The sequence below is a fragment of the Macaca fascicularis genome, chromosome 6 (assembly GCF_037993035.2).
Source record: "Macaca fascicularis isolate 582-1 chromosome 6, T2T-MFA8v1.1".
Taxonomy (NCBI): domain Eukaryota; kingdom Metazoa; phylum Chordata; class Mammalia; order Primates; family Cercopithecidae; genus Macaca; species Macaca fascicularis.
In genome coordinates, this window is record NC_088380.1 from 1,504,277 (window position 1) to 1,525,142 (window position 20,866).

The following is a 20,866-nucleotide window of genomic DNA, read 5'->3' on the forward strand; positions in this document are numbered from 1 at the left end:
CCACTTCGTCTCCACACACATGTGTCCCTAACCCTAACCCTAACCTCTAACCTCTAATCCCAAACCCTAACCGCTAACCCTAACCCTAACCTCTAACCCCAAATCCCTAATCTCTAACCCCTAACCCTAACTTTGTCTCCAAAACGTGTGTGTCCACAAGCTATCTAGGGCACTGAGCTGAATCCAGTTGAGACACAGACGGCAGCTCCCACACACCCCTGTACCAATGCATGCAGTCCTGGAGAACTGGTGTCTGCAACACAGACACACACACACACGTACTATGCACCACACACCTAGACACACACACCACACGTTATAATATAGACACACACACCCCATATGCTATACACACATATACACACATCACACCCATAGACATATACACATACCACACACCACACACATAGACACACATACAGACACACAAACACACAGGCATGGACACTCACATGGTTCCCGGCAGTGCTGCAGGAGGCCAGCTCAGTGACCAGTTGAGGAGCCTGAGATGCTCGCTCCTCTGAGCCATCGCGTGTAAAGCCTGCCCTCACTATGGACTGTCACACGTGTGACATGCATGAACAGGTGACACGGACACGCACGGCCCTCACACGCTGAACTGGATCCCCCAGGGCCCATTGGAGGCTCTTCTGCCTGGGGCCTGTCTCATCCCCAGCCCCCTCACAGGGTGAGACATAGCAGTAACCACAGGTGTTCAGAGCAGCTCAGCCCTGCCCTGTCAGGCGGGAACAACAGACGGACCCTCGGGGCACCCAGGTCCCACGCGAGAGTGACGGCTCAGGGACATCTGCCCTCAGGGCCATGAGCTTTAAGCCCAAGCCAGGGTCCAGGCCTGGTGGCCTCTGTGTGGCCAAGGCTGGCAGGACACTCCATGATCCGAGGCAGGGCCCTCCTCAGCCCACTGCAAGCCGACTTGGCTCTGGGTCCTCTGTCTTTCCCCCGCCCCGCCCGCTTCAGGGGCCCCCGTGTGTGCAGTGAGTGGTCAGGAGCACACGGCTCTGCTCCCCGCAGGGACGAGCCCCCAGTGCTTCCCAGATCTTCCGGGCCAGACTCCTGCGACCCTTCCGCGCTATAAACAATCAAACCACAGCCCCGCCCAAGGCCTCAGGGACCCGCAGTGGTCCTGAGAGAGGCAGCCCTGAGCGGGAACAGGGCCCCCTTTCCTGCCTGGTCCTCTCCCTCCCCACGAGGTGACCCGGTATGGACTCTGCAGCAGCGGGAACGGCGAGCTCAGAGGGCGCCCCGGGACCTGTCGGTCCATCCCCGCGGACGGCGTCCTCCCTGGCCCCTGCCCCGACTCGGTGTCACCTGCAGGCCGCGGACAGGGCGGGACTCCCGCAGGGAACTGGCCCAGGTCCCAGAGCTCGGCTGGGCTGGGGGGACGCGAGGCCGGGACCGACCCCCGGCTGACCAGGAGCCTCACCTTCCCCGCCCCGCCCCGCCCCGCCCCGCCAGGCCGCCGCCGCCCACCTGCGCCCCTCGAGGGGACTCGGCACCTGCGCGCACCTACCGTAGCGGCCGGGCTCGCGGCAGTAGCGCAGGATGGGAAGCGGGTCCTCGCTTGGCGGCTCGGGCGCGGCTGCGGGGTCCAGGCCGGGGTCGGGGGCCCAGCGGGGGCTCGGGATGGGGCGCTGGCTGCCGCCTTCCTCGGCCCGGGGTCCCGCATCCCCCGCCGCGGGGGTCACCAAGAAGCGCTGGGACATGGTGTCCGCGACGGCTGCGGGGAGCGGAGACCTGAGCGCGGGGAGGGCGGGGCCGGCGGGGCGGGCGGGGGAGGCCGGGAGGGAGGGAGGGAGGGAGGGAGGGAGGCCCGGAGGGAGGGAGGGAGGGAGGGAGGGACGAGGCGCACCGCCTGGGATGGGGCCGCGCGGCGCGGGCACTGGGCGGGAGGGCGGAGCGGACCCGGGCTGGCACCTTGGCGGCGGTCCCCTGCCGGCGGGGCGACCACAGCCTCAGCCCCCGAAGAACGAAGAGCGACCTCGGGTCTCGCTGAGTGACCTTGGAGACGCCCCAGCCAAGCGGTCGGGTCAGCGCGCGGTGCCGAAGCCCGAGGGGAGGAACAGACCTCGCTCTGCGCCGCCTGGAACCAACAAGGATCACCCTGGCGGCAGCGCTGCAGCCTGGGGTTTCTGGCGACGCCCACTGAGGGCCGGGTCCAGGGGGCCGGTGAGGGTGGAGGTCTCGCTGGCGTTTGGGTCTGTGGAGAGGGGCGCCCTGACCTGGGGCCTCCGCCTCCCCGATCCCCAAACTCCAGCCCTTTGCCAAGTAGGGTTCAGCGTGCGGGGCAGAGGCCTCCTCCTGGGACTTCCACCTGGGGAGAAAGGCCCCCCGGGGCAGCCAGGGTGGAAGGCGGAGGCCAGCCTGGCTCCGGAGGCTCTGGGAGCCCCGGACCCTGAAAGTCTTGGGAGAGTCCCCCCTGCTCTTCAGTGGGATTCCTGCAACTGCTGTAGCTGCACAAATTCTGCAACTGGCTCTTTCCTCCCTTCTAATGACGCTGTTACCACCACCCTGCGTGGAAGTATTGAGCACTTTACAATATGTATTCACAGATTCAACAAATATTTATGAACACTGACCTGTGCCAGGCCCTGCAGATGACAGAAGGGAACCCCTGCCTCTGTGAAGTGTATGTTCTAGAGGGAGGCAAGGGTAAGAGCTCCCGGGTGTGGGGAGGGCCTCAGGTGACATCCAGACAGTGACTTAGAGGGAGCAAGTGGTCAGCTGTGCTGCCTCCAGTCATACTCTACCCTCATCATCTGCAGTGGCTGCTGCTGGTCCAGCCATCACATCTGAATCCCAGCAGTAGAGTGAGGACACAGGAAAGGTAGCTAGCCACCCCTTTGCAGAGTACAGCCTAGGAGTGCACATAGCACCTTTGCTTATTCTGTTAGCCAGAACTTAGGCCTGCGGCCACACCTTCATGTGCAGAAGGCTGAGAAACGTGCCCTACCCGTGTTTGTGGTGCTGTAGATGACAAATCACCAGAGGCTGGGTCTCAAGGGCACATCTAGCACTGGTGGAAAGACCAGGGAGGATGAGAACTCCTTTCTTCAACACACCCTCTCACCATCACCCCACCTCCACTCATGGCACCTGCATGTATGCCTGCCCACACCTGCCCACACTGGCTCACATCTGTCCACACCTGTTCCAGCCTGCTCACACCTACTCACACCTGCTCCCACCTGCCCACACCTGCTCACACTGGCTCACACCTGTTCACATCTGTCCACACTTGTTCCCACCTGCTCAACCTTCTCACACCTGTTCCTACCTGCCCACACCTTTTTCCAAGATGAACTTTTGAATATTTTGGAAGTTTCTCCCCAAATACATTTCTGATTTGGTTGAAAAGTCACTAAATGTATAAATAAATTTGCTGAGAACTGACATCTTTATGGTGTCAAATCTTTGCACCTCGGTCCTCACATTTTTTCCATTAATTTATGTGTGTGTATTCACATTCTTGTCACTACTGGACTGACGTGTAAAAACTGAACCAAACACCTTTTGCTCTTGTGTGTTTCTTTTGTAATCTTCTACCTCGCAGAACTCTAAATCCTATTATTCAAATACATTTCCAGTTCAACTTCTTGCATTTTGCAAGGAATTTTTGTTTTGTTTTGTTTTGGAGACTAAGTCTTGCTCTGTCACCCAGGCTGGAGTGCAGTGGTGCGATCTCAGTTCACTGCAACCTCCGACTCCCAGGTTCAAGCAATTCACCTGCCTCAGCCTCCCGAGCAGCTGAGATTACAGGTGCGAACCACCACGCCCGGCTAATTTTTGTACTTTAGTAGAGAAGGGGTTTCGCCATGTTGGCCAGGCTGATCTTGAACTCCTGACCCCAAGTGATTTCGGCCTCCCAAAGTGCTGGGATTACAGGCGTGAGCCACCAAACCCAGCCTGCAAGGAATTTTTTTAACCTGTAAGTAATGATATCTTTTCCTTTTTGGTTGTTTTTACTTCTTCTGTTTTCTTTTCACCCCTTTGTTCTTGTTTTGGAATTTCCTAGAAGTTCCAGGGTAATATCCAGGGCTGTGTTGCTGGTGGAGCTGCGTGTCTGGCCTGGACCCACGTGAGGGTGGTTCTGGTGTCTCCGGGAAGCACTGTGCCCGCCGGGAAGTTGGAGGCTGCCTCTTGCCCTTCCCCATGAGGCCGACCCTGGATGCCTCCCCTGAGACCCAGAGGCAGCTTGGGATGGACTTGAGGAGGAAGCAGGTCCCACAACTCAGATTATCTCACCTCCCCGCCTTCTGCCTCCCCTGTTCAGGTTCCTGAAGTGAGAGCTCCTCCGGACTCCTGCCCCAAGGGCAGCTTGTCTCCAGCTTTCATTTCCAAATGCGCCAATCTCTGCCATTCAGCCACACCCTCTGCTCACCCTGTCCCTGGGCTGGAGGCTGCTCCAGAAATTTGGGAGGTCCTGGAGCCAGTTAGAAGCCTCTAGCCATGCTGAGTCAGCCTGGGCGACGGGGCTCACTGCGGCCACTGCCCCCTTGGCCTCCCGTGGACAGTGGCTGCGTGTGTCCCGGGAGGACCGTGGTGAATGTCTTCCGAAGACAGGACTGGAGACACAGGAGGCCCAACCGGCTCTGATCATCTGACGCCTCCACAGGAGAGAAAGGATGTAAGAATCCAGGTTCTTTTATGAAACATTAAAGACAGAAAAATGCAGCCTGGCTCCTGTAAGTTCTCCGTGTTGAGCAGTGGATGGGGAGAGGACAAGGGCTGAGGACGGGGGAGAGGTGCACCGGCCACGCGCGTCCCTCAGTGGGGAGACGGCTCACTGCTGTTCCTGCTTTATCCTCCTCTCCAGGTCCTAAATTCTGCTTCTATCACTTTCTTTCAAGACGGTTCTTCCTCCCGTCTTGATCTGAGTACTCCTTCATGCTTTTTGTTTATCTTGCTAAATAAAGAAAACAGTGAAGCTTATGCAGTTTCCCCTGAAAATAGCCGTGGCCTCTCGGTGTTATTGTTTTCCACTGTCTGTAATGACAACTTTAATCTCTTCGACTAACAACCTATTTATAGCTCCTAATTTTTTCAATTGTCAGTTTGCAAAATTGAGGTCTGATCTGCAAACAGTAAGACTTGCCACTTACAATGCAAGTTCTGTGGGGGGCCGACTGCGAGGGCCAGGTGGGTGGTCTGGCCCCATGCAGGCACCCCCACCTTCATTCCGCAGCCAGGTCAGAGGCCCCATGCAGGCAACCCCCACCTCCCCCCATCCCCGGCCTTCATTCCACAGTCAGGTCAGAGGGACCCAGGGATCACCTCCAGGGGTCACCCGCACCTGGGCTCCCACAACTTCACTCCCACCTGCTGTCACATCCCTGGGGTCTCATCACAGACCTGGAGGCCTTCCCGGGGGAGCCTCAAGAAGGCAGGTGACCAGGGAATGGGAGAGCCTTTGGGAGTGAGGAGGGATGGGAGTGCAGTGGGGAGCAGAGACAGAGACAGAAAGAGAGAGACAAAGAGAGGGAGAGAGAGAGAGACAGAGAGGGAGGAAGAGAGACAGGGAGCGTGATAGAGACAGAGAAAGATGGAGACAGAGAGGGAGGGAGAGACGGAGAGAAGAAGGGAGAGGCAGAGAGAGGGAGGGAGAAAAACAGACAGAGATAGAAGAGACAGGACAAGTGACAGAGACAGAAAGACAGAGACAGAGAGAGGGAGAGACAGACAGAGACAGAGGGAGGGAGAGACAGACAGAGACAGAGGGAGGGAGAGACAGACAGAGACAGAGGGAGGGAGAGACAGACAGAGACAGAGGGAGGGAGAGACAGACAGAGACAGAGGGAGGGAGAGACAGACAGAGACAGAGGGAGGGAGAGACAGAGAGAGACAGGAAGAGGGAGGGAGGGAGAGAGAGAGAGACAGAGAGAGATGGGTGGAGGCAAGAGGCAGGAGAGAGGATGTTTTTGACCCTTTCTCCCCACCATTTACTGAACCGGACGTTGGACGATGGGACGCCTCCTCCCCCCACCCTGTGACGGGGCCCTGGAGGGGCTGACTTTGGAGAGGAGCTGCTGAAGGGTGGTGGGAGAACAGGCAGGGAGCGCCACAGCCACACTGCCCGTCAGGGGTGATACTGGTCCTCTCTGACTCCTGGAGCAGTCCCTGAGACTCCCCACAGGCGTCCACAGGTTCTGCTCTATGCCAGGGTTCTCTCCCGGGTGGGGGCGACGGCCTCCGAGGGTGGCCTCCTGGGAAGGCTGGGCGGAGGGCATTGGAGTGTGGGGACGGGACGACCCCTGCACCTGACATCCCGGTGCCTGCCAGCCAGCCCGGCTGTGGACTCCTGCGTGTAAGCTCCGCTGCCAACGGCATGGCCCGGTCCCTGCCCGCATTCTCTCTGCCTGTGCTCCCAACCGATGACACTCAGAGAAGCCTCCCATGTGTCCCCTCCACAGGTGAAGCTGTGTTGATACAGGAGCAAGTGTGGCGAGGAGACGGCAGACGCCCCCATCCCAGATGGGGAGCTGCTCCAGGCACGGGTCCCCCCAGCTTCCTGAACCGTATCTCACGGTCATCCCAGAGCAGCCCGGCCTTGCCTTCGGTCAGCGAGGGCTCCTCACCCCCACCCCAGCCAGCAAAGGGCCTGGAGCTGCTGCTGAGGGCACCAGGCTGCAGGAGACGCACATCCGGGTCCCTCACAGAAGCCCGCAGAGGTGTTCCCTGTGTGGATGGGCTACGGTCATTGCGGTCACGTGCCACGGGCCAGAGACAGCCGTGCGCCCAGGCCTACTCATCACGCAGAGGCAGGAGAGCCCACTCCTGGCCACATCGAGACTACTGGAAGGAAAACGTAGCGGGGGCATCAGGCCCAGTGCTCCAGAAACCAGGGGGGCCTGTGCGGCCGGGGGTCCCGGGAAGGGGCCTGGGCAGTTTCCTTTCCCAGGGCCTCATCCCAGTATCTGAACCTGTGTGAGGGGGGCGTCCTGAGCAAACGCCCGCGGCTCCACCCCTAATCCACTCCCCTCCCCACCTGTATTATTTTGCACAAACCGCCAGTCATCAGAGGCTTCATCTGTCCACATTCACAGGCTCCCGGGCACACGATAAAACCCCAGCTCCCTCTCTCCCCCACAGACAACAATTCCTAGATGTCCTCATACCTGGATTCCTCCCTCATACCTGGAGGACACTGGCTGCCAACCCCAGAGTTTAGAAGAACCTGAGTCGCCTCAGTGAGGAATGCAGCGTCCGTCCCCTGGTGCAGGCCCAGGAGAAAGAGGGCGTCAGGCGCCTGGCGTGTGCTGGTGCTATGGGGGTGAGGTCCAGCCCCTTCAGATGAAATGTTCTGTCTGTGCCTTGAGTCGCCTTTTTCTGCTAGATTTTCCAGCTTGGCTGTGGTGTTCCAGGGAAGGCCCAGAGAACATCTGCAGCCCAGGCCTGGCCGTGCGGGAGGTGCCTGTGCAGACACAGGGGACAGGTGCAGGGAGGACATGGCCTGTGCCCAGGAGCAGGTGGGGAGAGTCTGCCCGGCCTCTCCCACTGCCCCTCCCTCCCCCTGGCAGCGCCTCCCAGCCCTAGTCGTGCCCCCTCAGTGGCCTTGGGGGCTGCTAGCCAGGCAGGTTCAAAAGGGAATGAAAAGTTAGATTAGAGCTCAGTGAACCCAGCAGGGGTCGATGGACTTGGGCTCATCACAGTGCGTCAGTGCTGGTTCGTCAACCCCAGCAGACGTCGCGTGATAATCAGTTTGTTCATGGGGTGGGGAGAAGGTATGTGGGAACTGTGTACTTTCCACTAATTTTTCAGCAGTCCTGAAACTGCTCTAAAGCCTATTAGGTTGTTTGTTTGTTTGTTTGCTTTTGAGACAGAGTCTCACTCTGTAGCCCAGGCTGGAGTGCAGTGGCACGATCTCGGCTTGCTGCAACCTCCACCTCCCAGGTTCAAGCGATTCTCCTGCCTCAGCCTCCTGAGTAGCTGGGATTACAGGTGCCCACCACCGTGGTTGGCTACTTTTTGTATTTTTAGTAGAGACGGGGTTTCACCATGTTGGTCAGGCTGGTCTTGAACTCCTGACCTCAAGTGATCTGCCTACCTCGGCCTCCCAAAGTGCTGGGATGACAGGCGTGAGCGCAGCCAAAGTCTATTAGTTTTTAAAAGGCACACAAATGGAAATACGTTCTATTCGATAAGATGCTGAGATGAGCCAGTCTGGGCTGTGGCTCCTGGAAGATCCACATCTTGAGTCTCAGTGCTCCTCCTGAGTGAGTCTGAGTGCTCCTCCTGAGTGAGTCTCAGTGCTCGTCTCTTCCTGAGTGAGTCTCAGTGCTCCTCCTGAGTGAGTCTCAGTGCTCCTCCTGAGTGAGTCTCAGTGCTCTTCACTTCCTGAGTGAGTCTCAGTGCTCGTCTCTTCCTGAGTGAGTCTCAGTGTTCCTCCTGAGTCTCAGTGCTCCTCCTGAGTGAGTCTCAGTGCTCGTCTCTTCCTGAGTTCTGCCGCAGACGTGGCTCTTTGGTCATCAAGAGAGAAGCAGTGGCTACTCCTGAGGAGGCCAGGATGCAGATCAGGAGGCCTCAGGGCCCATCCCAGGGAAGGCGTCACCCACCAGGCCCACGTTGGCCAGGGGTGAGGTCTCCTTGGCCAAGAATCAGGGCCCCTGCTGTGCCCCTGCGTCCCCACTCTGGTGGGCAGTGAGGGGCCTGGCAGGGAAGGAGTGCAGAGTGCAGAGGTCGCTGCTGCCTGGGGGCCGGGGGGCTCGCTCTGCAGCCCAGGCAGGGCTCGTAGCCCTCTCAGCCCTGGATGTTGACAGAGGGATGGCTCCCGGGGTTCCCGCGTGGCACCCACCTCCCTGCTCCTTAGGAGGCATCCTCTTGCTCAGGGCAGAGCTCTGGGAGGGGCCCGTCCTGGGGTGCCTGGGGGTGCCGTGAGGTCTGGGAGGAGCTGGGAGCACAGCAGAAGAAGCTGACCTGGGTCAGAGCCTCCGTGGCCCTCACCACTGCCGCTGAGGGCTGGGTTCCGTTCCCTCTGTCTCGAGATCACGATGGGTGCTTGAATTATTGTTCAGCAAACACCTGGTCCCTTCCCCCTCCACCCCCGAAGGACACAGGCACGCTCTGCTCTGGATCAATAGTGGATCAATAATGGATTTCTAGCAGGCTGGGCTTGGCCTCTGCTGTCACCATAAGAAACACACCCCAGGTAAGGCTGCCGGACCCTGGAGGGTGAGAGACCTGGGGAGAGGTTCCGGGCCCAACCTCAGCCCCGAGCGCAGCCCAGAAAGGCCGATAAGCCTAGACCAGCTGGCTCCGACAGTGAGCAGGGATAAGTAACTGCAGCTCGACTTGTTATGCGGTGTTACCGACAACAGCAGACTGATGCACTTCTCCTGCACACCCTTGCCGAGGTGAATCCTCCCAGGGCCTCAGCCTCTCACTTCGGAAGTTGGGAGAACAATGGTGCCTCCTCCCTAGGACCGGCTCAGGGATGAGATGACTCACTGCAGGGGAATTCTCTGCAGGACGCCCTGTCCTCCGTGAATGCTGCTCTTGTTCCTGACTTCCAGGACCAGGCGAAGGTGGCCCAGCTCCATCCCCGGAGCCTGTTCCATGGCCCACGGTGCAGGGCGTGAGACAGCTCCCTGGCTCTGTGGGCTGGGACCTCCCTCTGGGCAGGCTCTGTGGTGGGAGAGACAACAGACTCGCTTTGTAACTCCGGCTGCCAGGTGCACACCCACTGTGTCCTCCGGCCCAGGCGCTCCCTGAAACGTCCCCTTGGTGCTCTGCACCTTGTTTGCACGGGCGCCACTTCACCTGCTGAAATAAAGTGTCCCATTCAGCTGTCTACTCCCGCGTGGTCTGTTGGTCCACGATTTGCCCCTTGTGAGCAGCTAGCTCAGTGGCATTTCCTGGAGATGAAGGCCCAGGGTTGAGGGTGCCGTGGAGACAGCGCTACTTATGGAAAGCTGCAGCTGCAGGGCACAGCCCCTTGCCGGGGGAGGCCGCCACAGAGCCGGGCATCTGCTGACCTTCAGCCAGGTCTGGGATCACCCTCACCAGGGCCAGGCCAGTGGGGTCCTGCAGGAGGAGGAGCTGCTCCGGGGCCTCAGCTGTTGCCCATCCATGGAGGTCACGTTTAGGCTAAGCTAGGCAGCCCGGCCTTGTGTTGCTGGCCCCTAGCCAAGGGAGGAGTTATGGGAGGGGTTGGGGTGAGGCTGTGGCTAGGATGTGCAGTCCCCAGAGACAGAGGGTGCTGGACATGTGCCCGGCTACTGAAGAGCAGCCAGGAAGCAAGTCACGACAGAAGCCGAGTGGGAGGCTCCTGCATCCCCACTGTCCAGAAGGCGCATCCAGCCGGGGCGCCCTCACTATGCGGACACGGAGGCTCCCAGCTTTCTGTGCACACAAGGCCACGGCAGGAGCTTCCTGGGGTCCACAGATGACCCAAAGCAGAGTTCATTTTCTTCCAGTACCCTCCCTGCTTTTAGAATCTTCTTCCAGCCCCATTCCAGGTCCACTCTGGCCGAGACCTCTGCCCACTCACTGGGTGGTGGCCAGCTGCCCACCCCACGTCAGCAAAGCCAGCTGTCTGTGGCCCGGGGATGTGGCCTCGCCGTGTTCCTATGGCCAGTCCTCCTGAGGCGGCCTTGGCCCTGAGGGGTCCCATGACGGGACGGGCAGCTGACCCAGCACTGGCTGGGTGGCCACCCACTGGAACCCTCCCCCAGTCACCCCTGCATTTATCGTGTGCCTCCTGCACCTAAGGACGCCCTTCAAGGCCCTGGGGCTGGGGGTGGGCGTGTCCTCTCTCAGACTAAGGAATCTGTGTCTCAGGTGCGGCTGCCCTTGGGATTTTGCAGGGTGGGTGATGTGCACAGGGTTGGGCCTGGGATAGAATTTGGGCTCTAGGGGACGCTGAGCAGAGCGGAAATGAAACATCTAGACCTTCAGGGGCCCGGCTTTTGGGGTGCAGCCTCCGCCTGGCAGCAGGTCTGTTCAGGGACAGGGGCTGAGAGCTGGCGCCTGCCTCAGCCTGGTGAGAATGACAATGAAGGCAACTTCTGCTTTTCTTGAGGAAGAAACTTGGCTTTTGACTGGCCAGATTTGATGACTTTTCTTCCCTCCGAAACATCCCCTCCTGTCACCGGACTCTTTCCTTTTTGTCTGTTTATTTCCTTCTTTAACAATGAGCTCAGCACAAGGGGCGTGTTCGCTCCCTGCCAGGAGGCAGCTAAGGGCTTATTGTGAGAACTTCTTTCCTTCCCATGGCAGCCCTGCGGGAGGGGCCATGGCTGTCCCCACTTTATAGACGAGCAAACCAAGCCACAGCCTTCGGCCACCTTGCTAGGAAGAAGGGGAGGGGGGTTGGGGCCAGTGAGCCGGTGAGCAGCTGGAGCTGTGAGCTTGGTGCTGGGCTGGGCCCCAGGGAGGCCCTGAGGGCTGGAGGGGCTCTCGGTGGCCTGAGAGTGTCTCTACAACCTCCTACTCCTGTGCTCTGCAGTGAGCTCTGGGGCTCCCCACTGGGAAGGGGCTGCGCTCCCACCCCTTGGGGATTTCCTGGGGTCAGAGGTCTGAGTCATCTCCAGGGCCTGCCCCTGCAGTGCTCAGTTTAGGTGTGATGCAAGGGCCTGACTAGCCAGCTGTGGGGGCCAGTCATGGGGTGAGGGCTGAGGGAGCAGTAACATTCTGGACACGTTTTTCTGTGGAGCAGGTGAGGCAGTCTGGTCAGGGTGGTGTTCTCCCCTGGGCCATGGCAGGGGTATGGGGACACTCAGCCACAGTCGAGGGGTCCACGGCCCAGTTCCAGTAGCCAATCAGGGGCACATGGTCCTGGTTCTTACCTGGGCTCATCGAGCAGCCGTGCCCAGTGCTATGGGGTCAGGGGTGACATCACAGATGGGCCTCCTGGATTTGGGCTGAAAGATCAGTCTTGGGATACCCCCAGGGTCAGGGTGCCCAGAGACCCCCATGGTGGGCCTGGCCTGCCTCCCTGCTCTGCAGCCCTGCCCGATGCCAAAAGATCACTGTGCCAGCCTTGCCCACGGGCCCCTCCCCACGGTGAGACCTGCCCCACTTGAACCTTGCAAACATGGAAACTTGGCCACCTGACCCATGGCCTGGCCCAGCGCTGTGACCTGATCCTGCAGCCCTGTGGGCCCCGGGCTCCCCATCGAGGTTGGGTTTCCAGGCTGCCTCAGCCTGTTCCAGTGAGAGGTGCTCGGGGGACGCTGGCCTAAGCCCCACTGAGGTGTCTCCCAAAGAGAAGCCTGTGGCCCTTGGGTGCAGGGGGTTGCAGATGCCCGTGAGCTCTGTCTCCCTTGTGAGTGGCCTGGGCACTGCTGCACGCAGCTGGTGGGGGCTGTGGCCCACCAAGGATTCAGCCCGGTAAGCGGCAGTGGGCGGGAGGGATGGTGTGGGCTCGCTTGAGGGTCATGGGAGCCCAAAAAACTCGGGGACAGACTCAGGCCCAGGGAGGTCACATCCACGGGGACATCAGGTTCCTCCCTAGGGCCACCAGGACCAGCCACATAGCACCCTGGCCTCTCATCTCACAGTGTGGATCTGTGTACACACAAACATAGACACAGACACACACAAACACACACAGACACACAGACACGCACAGACACACACAGAAACACACAGATGGAAACACACAGATATGGAGACACACACAGAAATACACAGACACAGATACACACAAACACAGACACACAGATATGGAGATGCACACACCGACACACACATAGATACACGCAGATACACACAGACACACACAGATACACACAGACATACACAGACACACAGATATGGAGACGCACACACTGACACACACACATACAGAAATACAGACACGCACACAGATACACACAGATACACACAGATACACACATACACAGACACACAGATATGGAGACGCACACACCGACACACACACATACAGAAATACAGACACGCACACAGATACACACGGATACACACAGACATACACAGACATACACAGACACACAGATATGGAGACACACACACCGACACACATACATACAGAAATACAGACACGCACACAGATACACACGGATACACACAGATACACACGGATACACACAGATACACACAGACATACACAGACACACAGATATGGAGACGCACACACCGACACACATACATACAGAAATACAGACACGCACACAGATACACACGGATACACACAGATACACACAGACATACACAGACACACAGATATGGAGACACACACACCGACACACACACAGATACACACAGACATACAGACACACAGATATGGAGACGCACACACCGACACACATACATACAGAAATACAGACACGCACACAGATACACACGGATACACACAGGTACACACAGATACACACAGATACACACAGACATACACAGACACACAGATATGGAGACACACACACCGACACACATACATACAGAAATACAGACACGCACACAGATACACACAGATACACACAGGTACACACAGACACACACACAGCCAGCTGCTCCACCTTTGTGACCTCACCACTTCCTCCAGGGGCCCACCCTGATTGACTGAGAAGGTTTTGTTCCTAATCTGCTGAGACGAAGCCAACAGCGCTGTGGGAGGCGTGGCCATGTGTCCCTTGAGCTCCCCGAACTGGCCTCAGAAACCACATGTTCTGGCTGCACGAAGAGCCAGCACTCGGATAAATCCGTCTCCAGAGGGTACTTTTCGTGCAGAGCCAGTTGACTGGGCTGTTCTTCTCCCTGCAGGCCACCCTGTGTCTCTGTGGGAGGAGGGCAGCGACGCGGAGTGGGGAGTCCTCCTCGATCAGATAACACGTGTCTCCCGGATGAGAGGCCCATGAGGCCCAGGGTGGGCACAGGGCTCTCAGAGGGAGTGTCTGGGGCCAATGCCGCAACCTCTGCTTCGTGCCTTTTCCGGACACAAGCACAGACTCTGAGCAAGGAGGGAGGTTGAGACTCTGGGGGCCCGGGGACTGGCGGGAGCTCTTGTCCACCAGCTGAAGCTGCAGAACCAGGGTGGGGACAAGCCGGGCCCATGGTTTCCAGGGCCTCTGTCCTCTATCCACCTGAGAGCTGTGCCTCGAGACAGGAGGCACTGGGGAGCCAGCACAGCCGCACTCTGAACGTCCACACAGAAGCCTCCGCCCAGGCAGCCCCTCCTCCCAGGCTGGCCACACCATCCCTCTGATTAAGAAAAACCAGATTCAGCCCTCTCCTCTCTTGGGACACACAATAAGGGCCCTGGTGCACCAGAGCAATATCATCCCCCTAGGGTGCAAGGAGATGTTTTCGCCCCTAAGGACACAAAGGGCTGAGTGGGAAGACCAGCCCTTCCTAGGGTGGCGCTTAGAGGCTTATGTAAAAGACCCCACCCAGGGCTGGAACAATGCCGGCCCCAGGCCACGTCCTGGAGACTGAGGCTCTGCCTACTGGGAGTCCTGGAGACTGAGGCTCTGCCTACTGGGAGTCCTGGAGACTGAGGCTCTGCCTACTGGGAGTCCTGGAGACTGAGGCTCTGCCTACTGGGAGACCTGGAGCCTTTGCCTTTGCAGGGAGCTCCTGGGTGGCCCCAGTGAGTAACACCCTGAGAGGTTACACCCGTATCTCTCAGGAGTCAGGCTCCTGCCTCTGTGTGGAGCATAGTTCATGGAGACTGGTGCATAGGACACAGGCCACACAGACACAGTAGGGTAGATCCAGCTCCAGGGCATGAAGAACAAATTCACCTACTTATTCATTCACTCATTCTTTCATTCACTCATGAACCCATCCATCCACCCACCCATCCACCCACCATCCATCCATGTACCCACTCATCTATCCATCCATGCATCCATCCACCCTTCTATCCATCCATCCATCTATCCACCAACTCACCCACCCACTCATCTGTCCATCCATCCATCCTTTCACTCACCCTTCTATCTATCCATCCATCCATCCATCTGCTCACCCACCCATCCATCATTCATCCATCCATCCATTCACCCACCCACTCATCTGTCCATGCACCCATCCATCCATCCATCCATCCATTCACTCACCCTTCTATCTATCCACTTACCCACCCAACTATCCATCCATCCATCCATCCATCCGTCTATCCATCATTCCATTCATCCCTCCATCCATCCACCTATCCACCCACCCACCTATCTATCCATCCACCCATCTATCCATTATTCCATTCACCCATACATCCATCTACCCACCCACCCACTCATCTGTCCATCCATCCATCCATCCATCCATCCATCCATCCATCGATTCACCCACTCTATATAATCACCCATCCATCCAACCACCTACCCACCTATCTACTCATCCATCCACCCATCCATCTACCCCTCTACCCATCTATCCATCTATTCATCCATCCACCCATTCATCCATCTACCCATCCACCAATCCATCCATTCATGGTACAGGGACGTACAGAGAATGAGATACCTTATGTGGCTGGTGACACAAAGGGAAACCCCCCAAAGTAGCTGTCCTGAGACACCTACCATCAGGAGGGAAGTGAGAGGCACTGAAGGGGTGTGTGGGGAACCCAGGGAAGGTCAGTTGTGGGGTGGGCAGTACAGGGAGAGGAGGCATGGGGGAAGCACCTGCCCATCAAGTTGATGCCAGGTGTTCAGAGCAATTAAGAAGAGCCAGAAGGTGTTCAGGCAGGGGGACCCCCAGGGTGCTGGCATCAGGGAATAAATGACACAGATTTGCAGAGAGAGGCTGTGGTCGGTCCTGCCTCCAGCTTCCTGGCCAGCCCTGCCTGCCCAGACATCTGAGTCAAAGTAGCCTCTATCTTCTGTTGTTATTTTCAGCATTGTGCCTGCCACTTACGGTCCAGAAGGTGATGATGACAAGAACTGAAATAACCTTCTCGATCCAGGTGCTTCCTTCTTTCTCCACAAAGGCCTCCCTCAACCTAGAAGGCTCCATGGCTCCTTATGGCCAAGCAAAACCCTGAGTGGTCGCAGGGCTCTCGGTAGCGCCTGCCTACTCCACACACACACAATCTTAGTCCCATCCTCCCTGCTACAAATTCCTTCAAGTTTCATACTCAGGAAATGCAGCTGGGGATGGGCACATCTGGGTACCAGGTGCTTTCAGAAGGGCAGGTGTGGTCAGGGAGCAATGTATGACAGAAACAGAACTTTCGGTCAAAAATGTCCTGTGCATGGTGACTGAGCACCACCTTGGGGACAAACTGCCGGTGAGCTGAGCCCTCCAGCATAGACACTGGCAGCGGGGAATGTGGGCTCCACATAGACAGCTGGGTCCACCTGCATCAGCACCACCCCAGAAAGCTCCGTCCTGGCCTTGCGGTCGGCCCTCGCCCAGGGGTAATGCTGGCCTGGCCGTCTCTGCCCCAGGCATGCTTTGCCTGCTCCAGAACCCCACAGAACAAGGCCCCCACCTTCCTGTCTCCTCGCCCACCGTGGTCCTGATGTTGTTGTGTCCACAGCTCTGTCCACAGCCCCTGCCCCTGGTGCCAAGCAGCACTCCACGGCACAGACGTGCCACAGCTGCCAGTCATGCTCCTGAGCCTGGACGCTGTGTCATCTCCAGTTTGGGGCAATTAAAATATCAAAATACAGCAGCTACAAACCTTCCTGTGCCTGCATCTGTGCAGACGTCTGCGTCCATTCTCTCCAGTAAGCACCTGGGGGGAGTGGCCAGGTCACAGAGCGAAAGGATGTTGCATTTCCTGAAAAAGCGCCACACACTCTTCCAAATGTCTGTGCCATTTCCCACGTGTGGAACCCCTGCCCGTTTCGTAAGGCAGATCCGCCTTATGCTGCACCGCCCCCTCCGCATTTTTGGCATTCGGTTGCTGAAATAGAATAACAGCCATCTCTGCTCAGCACTGTCCATTCCAGGAACCTGCAGGCATTTCATATGCATGATGCTATTTTTGCAGAATCCTTAAAAACACAAGTATTACTACAATGGACAGATGACTAAACTGAGGCATAGAGGAAGAGATAACTTGCACGTTTCCCAGCTTGCTGGTGTTGAACTCAGTTGCCCCTAACCCCCATCAGGCTGGCCCTGACACAGAGGCCTTGGTCTCCCTCAAAAACCATGATTCTCAAGGTCATAAAGATCCCAACACATGCCCCATCACAGGACCCCACTGCACAACTTCCTGAAATGACCACCACCCAGCCACAGCCCAAAGGCCCCGTGTGCAGCCCTGACCACCAGGCCGGACCACTTACAACACACAGGATCTATTTTCTATTTCTAGGGACCCACGGCCTTAGGCTGTTGTGCCAGCCCAGAGATGGTGCGTGGGGAAGCTCCCAGTGCAATGAGAAATTGTGGTCCTGATTTTTATCTAACCGGACAGTTAATATCTGGGACTGTGCCCTGTGGTATGATGGTTGGTGGCAGGAGCTCTGGAGCCTAGTTGGCTTGAGGCCTAACTGCTGCTCTGGCAACAGGTGCCCAATTTTCCCAAAAGTCTGATCGTCCATAACGACAGCACCAAGGTGGCAGCTGTGAGGTTTTGGTGAGTCCCAGCACCTAGAGAGCCCAAACACCCAACAATGACTGCGACTCCTGAGGTCTGCAGGTGCCTGGAACAGACGTGAGGGACACCTGGGCCCTGGACAGAGCTGCCCCCTCCTGCCTATCTTGCCTTGCCACCTCCCCGCACACTGCCAACATCCCCAGCTCCAGGGCCCAGGTGGATCCACGGGTTCTCCACGCGGCCAGCTCTCCAGTGTCCTGCAGTCAGTTCAGTGATGTGAGCATCACTCCGATGGGATCTGTCACGGCTGGAATTTCCAGGAGCGAGCGCGAGATTAGAAATGTGGCTGAGGCCTGTGCTTCGTGGATGAGAGCTGTGGGAATCGCACTGGGGTCTGGGGAGGCCAGGGCGGCCCCTCGTCCCCCGACGTCCAGGGGACCCTCTGGTTCCTGGAGGGGAGCCCGCCATGCTCCTACATGACTCTGGAGACCAGCCACGCTGGTGCAGGGGCGGTGCAACTCAGGAGGCGAGAGGCTCCCCAGTGAGGAAAATGTCACCCTAACGAGGAAGGGGCCACGTTCCTGGGGAAGGTGGTGTCTGCTGGAGACTGGAAACTGCACCTCCCAGCCCAGGCCTGCCGAGCATGGGGACTCCTGGGGGAAATGGTAGGGCATCGGCCCCAAACAAGGACGGGACAGTCAGGGTCTGAACACTAAAGGCTACAGCAGGGGAGGAGGGAAGGAGGGCCGGGGGCTGGCCATCATGGGTGTGAGACAAGGCCTTGGTGTCTGTCCCCCACCAACAGACAAAGCCGGGTTGCAGAAGGGCCTCCGTTTCAGGAGAGCCGGCTCAGAAGAACAGAGCACAGAGCCCTTGGTGAGGGAGCAGGGCCTGACCTAAGGCCGGGCCTCCTGTCCTGGACGTCTTGTGTCCCCTCAGCTCATAGCCCTGTCCACTAAAAAAGGAGTCCAGCTTTTAAACAAGCAAAATTCATCTTATTTGGACGTTTTTCTGAGCACTGCAGCCCGGGGGGGTCTTTCAGAGGCACATGGTCAGGCTGCTGTGGAACAGTCCCAGCTCCTGGCACAGCTCTGGTGATGCAGCTCGAAACGTGCACAGAAGTCACAGCACAGTCAAGTCACACTGAGCTGCATGTGGGTTACAGAACGTCGCGATTATAGGCACAGAAGTCACAGGAGAGCCGAGTCACACTAAGCTGTGCGTGGGTTACAGAACGTCTGGATTACAGAGAACGTCTGGATTACAGAGAACATCTTGTTATAGAGAAAGCCTGGATTGTACAGAATGTCTGATTACAGAGAATTTCTGGTTATAGAGAATGTCTGGATTAAAACGAACATCTGGGGCTGGGCGCAGTGGCTCACGTCTGTCATCTCAGCACTTTGGGAGGCTAAGGTGGGCGAATCACCTGAGGTCAGGAGTTCGAGAGCAGCCTGACCAACATAAAGAAACCCCATCTCTACTAAAAACACAAAATTAGCTGGGCGTGGTGGCACACGCCTGTAATCTCACCTACTCGGGAGGCCGAGGCAGGAGACTCGCTTGAACCTGGGAGGTGGAGGTTTCAGGGAGCTGAGATGTCACCATTGCACTCCAGCCTGGGCAACAAGAGTGAAACTCTCAAAAAAAAAAAAAAAAAAAAAAAAAAAAAAAAAAAAAAAGTCTGGATTATAGAGAACATCCGGTTACAGAGAACGCCTGGATTATACAGAACGTCTGATCACAGAGAATGTCTGGTTATAGAGAATGTCTAGTTAAGAGAGAACATCTGGTTGCAGAGAATGTCTGGACTATAGATAAGGTTACAGAGGACAACTGCTTATAAAGTCTAATTACAGAGAACTTCTGTTTACAGAGAACATCTGGATTATAGAGAATGGTTACAGAGAATATCTCGTTACAGATCCCAGAGGCATAATTGCCAACCCTGCCAGACGTCATCTCTTGCAGGACGCAGCAAGGACTGGGGTCAGGTACCGTCTTCAAGGAATGGAGTGGCTCAGGCAGGAGTCTGGGTGGCGCATGCTCATTCATTGTGTCTTCAGAGCATCTTTCCAGCAAGCGGCAGTCGTTACAGACTCGGGCTGTGAAATGAGTCTGCAAGTGGCAGTGGGCACACACGGCTTCTCACGCTGCTTCTTTGCCCCACAGCCCCCTTGTTCTTGGTCCCGCAGCATCTTCCTGCATTGTCCACCCTCCACCCTGCTGTCTGTCCCCATCCTTGGTTCAAGTGGACGCCCAGATCCCACGTGTCTAAATATTCGTTTATAAATCTCAAGACAAACTGTCACACACAGTCAGGTCTGGGCCACCGTCATGGTGACCCACAAAGCCAGGATCCAGGTAGAATCTTGGTTCCCCACATTCAGCATGGGATCTCTGGCCCTGGCCTCAGGGGAACAAGCTGCCCCCTCCACCCAAGCCCGGAGAGCTCCAGGATGCACCCTCAGTCCTCACACTGTCATGGGTGTGTAACCTGCCTCCGCACTGCCCAGCACAGAGAGACCCACCGGGCTGTGTGGGTGGGAAGTGAGAAGGGGGCCTCCTCTGCCCCTGCCCCATCCGCCAGCAGCCCCGGGGAGATCAGGAACCCGGCGCTGCCCACAGAGCAGCCTTCTGGCCACCGTCCCCTTGTGGCGGGCCACATCTGCCCTGTGGGCTCGTGAGCTCCGACTTGACTATGGGTGGCGTGGGGGTGCCCACAGGGCTGTGCATGGAGGCGTGAGCCGCCTGGGTGACCCCAGCACAGGGGCGGAGCCACCTGGGTGACCTCCAGCACAGGGACAGAGCCGCCTGGGTGACCCCAGCACAGGGACAGAGCCGCCTGGGTGATCTCCAGCACAGGGATGGAGCCACCTGGGTGACCCAGTAGGGGGACGGAAGCCAGCAGCATGGCTGGGGTGGGAACACTGACTTGTACCCTGGTTCCCCACCTGGATCTGGGAGCTTGGACTCTCTGGGGAGGCTTCCCTGACCAAGCGCCATGGGATCCTGGGATGGAAGGAGCTTCCGGTCCCCCTATGGCCAGCAGGTCCCAGACTCCTCACAAGCCCTCCCCCGATCAAGGCCCCATTCCCCGGTAGGATCCTGCAGACTGTCCAAGACCCAGCAGAGTCAGTCCAGAGTAGAAATGACCATGTGGGCCTGGTGGGGTGGCTCACGCCTGTAATCCTGGCACCTTGGAAGGCTGAGGTCGGTGGATTGCCTGAGCTTAGGAATTCGAAACGAGCCTCGGCAACACGGTGAAACCCCGTCTCTACCAAAATACAAACAAATTATCTGGGCGTGGCAGCATGCACCTGTAATCCCACTTACTCTAGAGACTGAGGCAGGAGAATTGCTTGAACCCAGTGGGTCCAGAATTGTTTCCTTCTG

General features: G+C 57.6%; 1 protein-coding gene across 4 annotated transcripts in view; it reads right to left on the reverse strand.

The window, feature by feature from the left end:
- SLC12A7 (solute carrier family 12 member 7) overlaps positions 1 to 1,761 on the reverse strand; it is a 103,361-nt gene extending 101,600 nt beyond the window's left edge. For 2 of the 4 annotated variants that reach the window (XR_012413555.1, XM_073993095.1), the window contains exon 1: positions 1,532 to 1,731. Coding sequence is in view for 3 of the 4 variants with exons in the window: in XM_073993095.1 (XP_073849196.1) it covers positions 1,532 to 1,724 (193 nt within the window). In the remaining variant the exon portion in view is untranslated. Of the gene's footprint in view, positions 1 to 1,531 lie in introns of all 4 variants that reach the window. The other 2 variants (XM_005556543.5, XM_015451181.4) reach the window with 1 other exon arrangement.
- Between the last annotated feature and the right edge of the window lie 19,105 nt (positions 1,762 to 20,866).